Source organism: Chelonoidis abingdonii, chromosome 19 (genome assembly GCF_003597395.2).
Source record: "Chelonoidis abingdonii isolate Lonesome George chromosome 19, CheloAbing_2.0, whole genome shotgun sequence".
Lineage (NCBI taxonomy): Eukaryota > Metazoa > Chordata > Testudines > Testudinidae > Chelonoidis > Chelonoidis abingdonii.
Genome location: NC_133787.1, coordinates 11508199 through 11517725, shown reverse-complemented (window position 1 = coordinate 11517725; position 9527 = coordinate 11508199). Strand labels below are relative to the sequence as shown.

Below are 9527 nucleotides of genomic sequence, written 5' to 3'. Positions count from 1 at the left end.
ATCACAGAAAGATGATTGAACAGTTTTGACATGCTGATTCCAGTTTCTAAGTGAGATAACCAGACAGCCTGGTAGCAGCGTTTCAGAAGAACAAGGAAAGATAGAACTTCTGACCTCTTTAAAATCTAGTGGGGGAAGGTAGGACTTGTATTGGTTAATGTGAACATAGTTTATATCCCAGGTTGGAAGGGTAATTTAAAACGGCCACATGTCTGGCTCTTGTGCACAAAGTATGCTACACAAAGATCTCCAAAGGGCAAGGCAGGATGCCACAAGTAAAGAGGGAATTTAGTTGCAAAAGGCCATCTCTCAAAGCTGCACTCAGCTGCAGGATACTTAACAGGTAATAGATTTGTTTTAATATTGATTGTGCTGGGTACAGATTGATAAATATAATGTTTGCATTGATCTGCATTGTGTCTATTATGAGATTGGTTTTGCGCACTGAATATTGCTTGATGTTTCGGTGTTCATTTATTTTTAAGGTCAAGAGAGAGAGAGAGGTAAACTTGAACATAGCATTTCTACATTCTGGCTGGATTTATAAATCAAGAGTAAATCAATATTGCCCTCACAATAGCCCCTATGTCTTCTTATCACAAAGGAGCTGAGCAAAATTTTGTTGTTGCTGCTTTTATCAGACAATTTAAGAAAGCATTTCTGTTAAGAAATACTAAATTGATGCAAAAACAACAAGGAGTCTGGTGGCACCTTAAAGACACTGGACTCGTCGTTTGTGTGGATACAGACTAACACAGCTACCCCCGATACTTGACTAAATTGGTAATAACAGTTGCTGAGGCAAGTGATTTAGAAAAAGTGGTTTTATTACTTTAAAATTAACATACTTTGACCTCCCTTAAGAATTCTTGCAATTAAATAATTAGCAATAATGTTACCCAAAAGTGTGCTTTAATGAATTTTCTTAAACTATTGCCAGTGTCAACAATGGCTAAAATGGATCAGTTGCTTGATTGAAAAGTACAGCCTTGGTCAGCATGTCACACAAACAGCACTATTCCAGATCATCTACAATTAAAATTGAAGTCTGTTTTTTTTTTTTGTTTTTGTTCCCCCCATAAATTACAGTCAAATTGGTCTGAAGATAATTTCAGGTAACTGGATACTGCAAAGTTCAGGAACTGAGCAGAGTGTGAGCATAAGAGTTCTCCAGAAGATTAAACATTAGCAGGATCCTTGAAATCTGAGGGGTGAGATCTTGCACTTTCTATGCTGGCAAAACTCCCAGGAAGAGTAACTTAAATTAGTGTGCAGAGTGGCATTTTACAAACTGCTATTGTAATACACCGAAAACTGGATCTCAAAACCAAGCAATTCTTGTGTTATCTTGGATTAGTGGATACACAGTGTAATTGTAAACAAACAGGTGAAAGGAGAGAAAGCCCTGGACAGCCTTTCACACAAACAGCACTACTCCAGATATCCAACAATTCTTGTTATGACACTTCTGCCCACTGAGTTTGAAAATTTATGCATAGTAAACACAAACAATCAAATCCTTCATGAATATAGTGCTCCCTCAAACATACCATTCAATGAGGTGTCATCAGGGACAAAAAAGGTGCTGTGCTTAAATCCAGACCTTCAAGTAGTCTATATACGTAAATAGTTGCTCCAGATTGGACTATATCCTCTCCTTCCCCACAGGTGAGCTTTGAAACTGGCCTGAAATATAGTGGAAGTCTTGGCCTCTGCATATTACTGAAATCTGTAATATGAGTGTATTTGGATAGGAAGGATTCCTGTATTCCTATTGCCACTGTTCCTCTAAGATGGTGGGCAATAGAATTTAGTCTGGTAAACCGGTTGGAGCAGAGCAGTCCAATGTTATAGGTGGCTGGTGGAAGAGTGGCTTCTAGATCATCTTTCTCCCCCTTTAATAATTGCAGTAGTGAAGCAAATCCAGATCTCCCTACAACTATTCTTCTCTTACCTTATATTAGCCTTTATACCCACACACTATGGTTGAAATACAACCACCAAAAGTAATTGAAAACTTACTTTCCAGGGTCTTATTTACACGTGGAAAGTGCTTAAAGTGAGTTCCCTTGCTCCATGGAGAGGATTCTTTCTGGCATATTCAATGCAGCTTCCAGCAATAACATTGTATTACCTCCCAAGTGAGAAGCGCTGTTTCTTAATAAAAGAAACTTTTTTAAAACAGCATTGCAGGACTGTTTTTTTTATTGTTCTGAGAAGAGACTAGGGGCGGATGTGTGTGTGTGTTTGCTTCAGCAATTAATGCTGAGCGTTTCCCAGAATCAGGGCTTCTGCATTCAGAAGGCGATGGCATAAAACAATAGAAGTTTGGTTTGGCTTTGCTGAATTGCCTTGTGGGTTTTCACAGACTGAACGTGTCCATGGTAGAACATTAGCGCCAATCCCACATATTAAGCAACCGGTCTTTGTTCAGAGGGTTCTGTTTAAACACAGCAGAATAATATTGCGCCCCACATCGCCAGCTCTGACCCCCGTGCTCTGGCTAGGCTAAGGGAAACTTTGGCTGGATATAATAATTTGGAGGGAAGGGGGTCACGGCGTTTTCGGGCTGGGCTTGCACAGTTTCTGCTTGCAAACTTTGAAAAGGTCGCGAGCAGAAGGTATTTCTACCTGACTGAGCCGTTTCATTCCCTGAAGAAACAGGTTACCTCTGTTTATTCTCCCTTGCTCTGAGATGTAGATCTAGCGCCGTTTGATCCGATCCCTGCTTCACTCGCGGCTCTCTAGCGCCACCCTTAGAGAACCCGCGCAACTGCAGCCAAAGTTATTTTATTTATGATCATCTATCTAGTCCTCTCCCCAACTTCAGAGTGGGCAGCAGGAGGAAAGGAAAGTCGGTCTTTCACTCTGACCTCTAGCCAGGTCGCATCTGCCATGGTCCCGATCGTCAGGCAAGGAAGCACACTCAGTAGGGTTCATTGGTTTGTTTTCCCCTCAAAAACATGCCCCCGTTAGTAGGAAGACCACCCTTCTCTCGCAAGTCATGTGTGGAACACTTCGTTGCCGCAAATGAACTGTTTACACTGGGTGTGGCGTGTGTACGTGGAATGCTCTTTGCGAACAGAACCGATAGCGAACACGGATTTATATAAACTCAATAGTTTGGGAGCCCCTGCAGCAGACATAGGGAGACTGGACACTGGGAGACGGAGGGTTGTAATGTTTTTTTGCAACGAGAAGATAACCTCCCACCACCCCCCTGGAATTTGTCAAACTGGTGGCTTAGAGGGATATGGAGCCTGCTCTCCTACCTCTCTTCACTGCACAAGATACCAGATCCGGCCAGGGCGTGCGGGACCACTTTTCCGGTCAGAAGAGGGGAGGGGCAGCTGGCCTTAAAATGCAGTGTATTTTCTCCTGGAGAGAAATCATCTGCCGAGCAGTTGTGATTAGCACACGACCCGAAAACCTCCGGATCCCCCTCTCTCCTCCCTCCAAGATCTCACCTCAAAGGCAAAGTTGCCATGTGTACGTTGCTGGTTAAACAAGGGTATTTCTATTTGTTAATTGATGCAATTACTCCTTAGTGGTAATGGGTAGGCTGCTCTCCAGGCAGCCATCAATCACCTTCCCATTGACCTGTCAAAGCCTTTCCTCCCCTCCCCTCCATTCATTCCTGTTGGGACCATTTCTGGATCTAATAGAGAAAAATGGATCCCCTGCTTATCATCACTTAGGGAGGGACTCTGGAGCCAGGAAGTGGGCTGGCTGCGAGACAGAGGGAGCAAAGACTACCTCTGAGGGCTCTTCGACTCCCTCTTCACACTCCCTCCGCCCCCCCCCCACGTGTCAGTTCTTCCTCATTCGCGGATCCCAGGTGTCTCTCCCTTTCCTGGCAAGCTGCAGGCCCCTTGGAAGGGGGCTGGAGGTTATTTGTGGCCCCTTCCTTTCAGGGCCACTGGCAAGGGCAAGAGGATTTCAGCCTTTACAGCACGGACAATGGACTCGGATGCAAAAGTTGGGGCTGGGGAACAGACAGATCCCAATGATCCTGGGGGAGATGGAATCATTAGCACAGAGGCAGGCACATATTAGAGAACTTGCCAAAGACTCCAATACATTCTCAGGCACCAGATCCACCCTACAAGTCAGAACGGAGCAGCATGATTAACTCCTGTGTACGACATTCCCCTGCACTACTGCAAACGCCATTTCTTTCCCTTTTCTTTCTTTGAAGGTCCAGGGCTGAGGTATCTCGAGGGGGTGGGGGACGGTCTATGTTACACTTTGGTGAATGGAATAAGTTTCTTTCCCCCCCGCCCCCCATCGCCTTGATTTTTCAACATCCAAATTGGATGGTGCTTTTAAAGAGAGCGCGCGAGGGAGACCAACTGCGCAGCATTTCAGGTCCCTGCCTTTGACGCGCATCACAGCCCACCATTAAAACAACATGAAACAAGTATTGAGTGTATCTTCGATGTTAGAGATGATTGGCAAAGATGGTTATAGCCTGGCTGGGGCTGTCGTTTCGGGATTACTATGACGTCACTTTGCTACTCTTCCATGGATGAATGCTAAAGAACTATAGAGCAGAAAACACTACAACAAGCAGGCTCCATAGCTTGCAAGCCTTACGTGATCCCCTCCTTTCTTTTAAACTCCCCTTTGCAGTTCAAGCCTCCATACATTGGGGTGATTTTTATATATAAACATATATATTGCTAAGAAGGATGGGAGGTGGGGGGAAACCTTCTCTCAGGCTTCATGCCTCAGATGCCTGGCTGCTTTTCTTAAGTGAAATCATCTATAATTGAGGGGGGGGGGGAAACCATACGTGGAAATGTGTATGGGAGAAGGTACATCTTGAAGCAGGGGGGGTTAGTTACTAATCGATCTGGGGGGGAGGAATATTGCTTATGATTCAAAAATAAGGAGCAGCTATGTCCTTCTCTCAGTTTGGATATCCCTACAGCACCACTTCGCAGGTAAGAGAAGAAAGCACTCACTTTTGATCAGATTCCGCTGCTGCATTCCAGATGTCTTGTTTTCTTCCCCCACCCCCTTGCTTCGAGTCTTTTTAAAGGGCACATCTGGAGGCTTTTTTAAAAATGTGCGTGTGTCTGTGTGTCGCTTGTGTTATTCTAGGATTTTAAAAAATAACAACAACCCTCAGTCTGCAGGGCAAAGAACCTGATCTGTCACTGCTCCGGTTTAAGTGCAAAAAATTCTAGATGCAGCTGATTTACAAATCTGTATTGATCTATTACCTATGTTACTCGCTTAAAGCTTTCATTTGAGAGGCGCAGCGCAAGGCATTGGCTTTTGTAGGCGCTTTTATCCCAGCCTTTTACTCTGTGGTGTTAGCCTCGCAGGCTAGTTCTTGTGCACCTATAGGAAGTATTCGACCAGAGCTTTTGTTTGCTGGTTTATTTTGCTATATATTATTGTTGTGTGATTTATCTGTGACGTGCTCCTCCGTATTTCCTCTAACTGCCTTGTATTAGCATGTGTCGATATTTGCCTGGCGACTTCCAAAAGTGCCTCCAAATTAACTAAATTGATCCATAATTTATTTTGGTTGGATTATTTATACACTGTGATCACAGCAAGGTTTTCCTCCCCTTCCTTGGGACGCTGGCTTCTCCTGTGGTTTTAAAAGTAAAGGAATCAGATGCCTTTGGCTGCATTATCTGACATGTTTAATGCTTAGTCTATTGTCAAGTGATCTGCAATTGCAACTTCTTGCCTTTAGATCAATGTGAAGTGGAGTAAGGGGGTTTACACCCAGATTTTTTTTTTAATTTTCTATAGCAATGGTTTCCCTAAAGTTTTGCCTGTTTTGATTAGTTACCCTCACCCTACACATGCTTCCCATTCGGTTTAGTTCCAATTTTCCTTCATTAGTTGACACTTCTTTGTAGGGAGGTTGGTTTTTTTCTCCCACCTCTAAATTCCTTCTGCGTTTTAAATAATCGCCCTGGACATTCTTTTCTCTCCCCAGTTTTTTGTGTCTGCCAGCCCCAGTACGACTTGTTGTGAAACCGCCTCCAGATCCGTGCCGGATGTTTCCTCTGGATCTGCCCAAGCGGCTACTCTTTGCTGCCCCTCTTACGAAAACAGGCTGCTGGCCAGCACCCGGACGGAACTCAATGCAGCTCTGGGAATGTACAGCTCTCCCTATTCAGCAGCCGCAGCGAGCCAAGGTTATGCCAACTACCTTCCTTACAGCACAGACCCATCAACTCTTTACACCACACTGGTGAGTGGACGTCCAAATACCAAGCTTCGTCCCACGTCCGGGAGCTTTTATTCTATTGCTACCTCTGGGCATAGAGGGAGGGGGGAAAGGGGGGGGTCAGCTAGCCTTCAACAGGCGACAAATTTGCTTTAGGACATGGGGAGTGAGGGAGGGAAGAGGGGAAAGTAGCAAAAAATGCTAAGACAGATGCCTCGCCCTTCTGGGGTAAAGGCAGCAGCGGGGGCCCCTCAGGACAGCAGGGATCAGAGATACAGCAGGGGCGTCATAGGATTGGAATGCATGGAGCCCCCACTGATTCAGCCAGACAAGTGGAGGAATTTCCTATTTTAACACCTTCAATTTTAACGTCAAAAGCTGCTCCTTCCCTTCCAGAACCCTCAGTATGAAATTAAGGATGGCACCAGCAGTTTGCACTCGGGATTCGCACAGCCTGCCGCTTTCTACCCCTACGATCCTTCCTTAGGGCAGTACCAGTACGACAGGTAAAACCCCTTTGATCAACTGCGAGTTGCATTAATATCTCTCTGCGCTGCAGCAACAGCTATCCAAAAACCGCGGGCTGTCCTAGCTGGCAAATGTTATACAAAGCATCCAAGCAAGGGGCTAACAGCAGTCAGCTAACGTAAAACTTTGCCGCTCATCTGCCTGGTAATTGCAGCGGTAATCAAGTTCCAGGAAAAGGCAAACTGGATTAGCAACATCTGCTGCTAAAGCGGTGACACGTGGTACTCTCTATTAAAACTGGGTGTAACCCTCTGCTTATGACCTCCTAGCACAGGGTGAACTCGAAACGGGACCGCAACGTAATGACCCCCCCCCCCTTCTCTGGTCCTCTTTGTTCCCAGGAATAAAAGCATCAGTCGGTTTTTTTTTTTAAGTGGCAAATAAATAAAATACCCAGAGTGAAGTAAGCTTAGTAATTCTGGCTAATAAAACCCAGTGGTAGGGGGGTGGTAATTGTTTAGCTTGAGTAGCTTTAATCTTAACAGACAGTTTGGTAGTATAGTTAATTTTGTACCACAATTTTGTATTCCCATCCAGTGACATTTCCTCTGTAAATATTTCATGGCAGGTATGGGACAGTGGATTTCAGTGGCTCAGCCAGGCGCAAAAATGCAACTCGAGAGACAACCAGCACCCTTAAGACCTGGCTGTACGAACACAGAAAAAACCCTTATCCCACCAAAGGGGAGAAAATCATGCTGGCCATCATTACCAAAATGACTCTGACACAAGTGTCCACTTGGTTTGCTAACGCCAGACGGAGGCTCAAGAAGGAAAACAAAATGACCTGGTCTCCCAAGAACAAAGCAGGAGAAGAGAGAAAAGATGAAAACAAGGGGGAGGAAGATGAATATGGCACCGAAAATGAAGGCAAAGGTAGGGGGTGGCGGCGGACATCTAGGGCGAGTGACTTTGAATTGGATTGAGCTGGGGTGGAATCCATGCAATTCTGTTTCCTGAGAGCCATGTCTTCATTAGGAAGGCGTTTAAAAAGCAAGACGAGACAGATCCCATCTCAAAAGACAGTAGCAAACTCTATAGGAAGTGGCATTAAAAGTCATTAGGTATCAGCCTCTACAAAGCATCCCCACACACAAATATAGGGTCAGCGATTAACATCTTGCGTTGCACACCCACCATGCTCGTGCCCTTTCACAGTCTCACTAATGTGTTGGTTTCTCCCCCCTCCCCTCCTTCATTATTTTAAAAAGCAGGTCAGAAAAGCTTCAAGGAAGAAAAGGAATTGAGACTGAGCGACCTGGACGATTTAGACGAGGATGAAGAAGACAAGAGTGCACACCCGGCGGCTTCCAGTGCCAGCTCTGCTTTGCCCGAGCCTGAGAACAGGGACTGCAGCCTGACCCCACCCAGCAATTTCCACCCTCTCCCCTGTAACAAAACCATGCGGGGGGCCGGGGGAGACTTTTTAGAGACTGTGGGGCAAAAGACAGCCAGCGTGGTGGGCACCGTGAGTCCGGGGCAGCAATACGAAACCACAGACAAGCCCAGAATCTGGTCGTTAGCTCACACCGCAGGGGCCAATGTTATAGTTGGCCGCACACACTCCGAACCAAGGACAGCGAGCCCTGGCTGTTTGCTCGGCCGGGGAAGACGCTCTGTGTCTGGACACTGCCCCGAGGCGCCACCCCTGGCCAGCCTCAGAGCCCCGCCCGTTGCGGACAGTGCGTTCGAAGAACTGCCCCAGGCCACCAAGATTTTTAGAAACTCTTCTTTCAACCTGCAGTCTATCCAGCTAAGCTGTGCTTCCTATCCCGTCCTGGAGGAGCCATGCCAGTACTCTTCAGGAGCCGAAGGTACTTCCATTTCTCTTCACCCGGATGGGGGGAGGGGACATACCTGAATGCTCAAACTGGCAGCTCAGCCTACACAAATGGCCTCCTTCCCCATTAGCTGCCTGCTTCTAGTCCAACACGTTTGTTTACAGCACCGGTCACATGAAGAACATACAACTCCTGCTAATTCGATGCAGCACAGAGCTGGCTGCTTGGCCGAATCCTGACCTTTTCTGTCATGTTTTAAACAATGATTCTAGTACAACCAACTCCTGGCTGGGGTGAGGGAGTGGGGTATGGAGCAGGCCCCAAAAGTCTAAGCGACTGAAAGGATTTCAGAGAGCTGGAAAGCCTTTTGGCCTAGGTCAGGCAAAGCAAATGTACCTTTGTGAAGCTTCAACTTTGTGATAAATTGGTTGTGTCTGTACGCAGGGTTTGGGAGAAATGTGAAACCCAGCCAAGGAGCCATAGATCTCAGTGAAGGTTGTGTAGTGCAGCATAAAGATAAGCTGAGAACAGCTTTTAGGCCAGTGCTGAAGAGGTGAGGTAGGTAAACGAACTTTCCTGCACACTAAACCATTTTATGGGCTCTCAAGGGGACAGTAAAAGACGTGTATTTTCAGAGAGAATCCGTGCCTTGTTTGCTAGGGGATACCGCTTCGGTTCTGAAGTATTACAAACAGATTCTACAAAAGCCCAGGGTCCCTTTGGCTAGCGGAACTTCGTGTGTGCGAATGACTGATGTGACCTGTTAAAACAGCCCGACTGTAACAAACTATATGGTTTTATTTGAGTGCTTAGTGGTTCAGGTTATTGGGTCTTCTGAAACATTTGTGGGAGAGAAAGAACAGTTGCTGGCTACAGTGTTGTGAGTTTGGTGGAGAGGAGAGAGGATAGGCGCAAATAATGGTATCTGTGTTCTGCTTTGCAGGGAAATTTCTCCCAGGACCAACAACTATTCTAGTAAGTTAGTTTAAAACGTTATTTGAGCACACAGATAATTAGGTCCA

The 9527-nt window shown here is 45.9% G+C and overlaps 1 protein-coding gene across 1 annotated transcript; it reads left to right on the top strand.

The window, feature by feature from the left end:
* Positions 1-4901: 4901 nt before the first annotated feature.
* IRX6 (iroquois homeobox 6) lies at positions 4902-9062 on the top strand. Its single transcript, XM_032773524.2, has 6 exons — positions 4902-4946; positions 5963-6220; positions 6593-6702; positions 7293-7600; positions 7936-8538; positions 8950-9062. The coding sequence occupies exons 1-6, from the start codon at positions 4902-4904 to the stop codon at positions 9060-9062; spliced, it is 1437 nt and encodes a 478-aa protein (XP_032629415.1).
* The last annotated feature ends 465 nt before the right edge of the window (positions 9063-9527 follow it).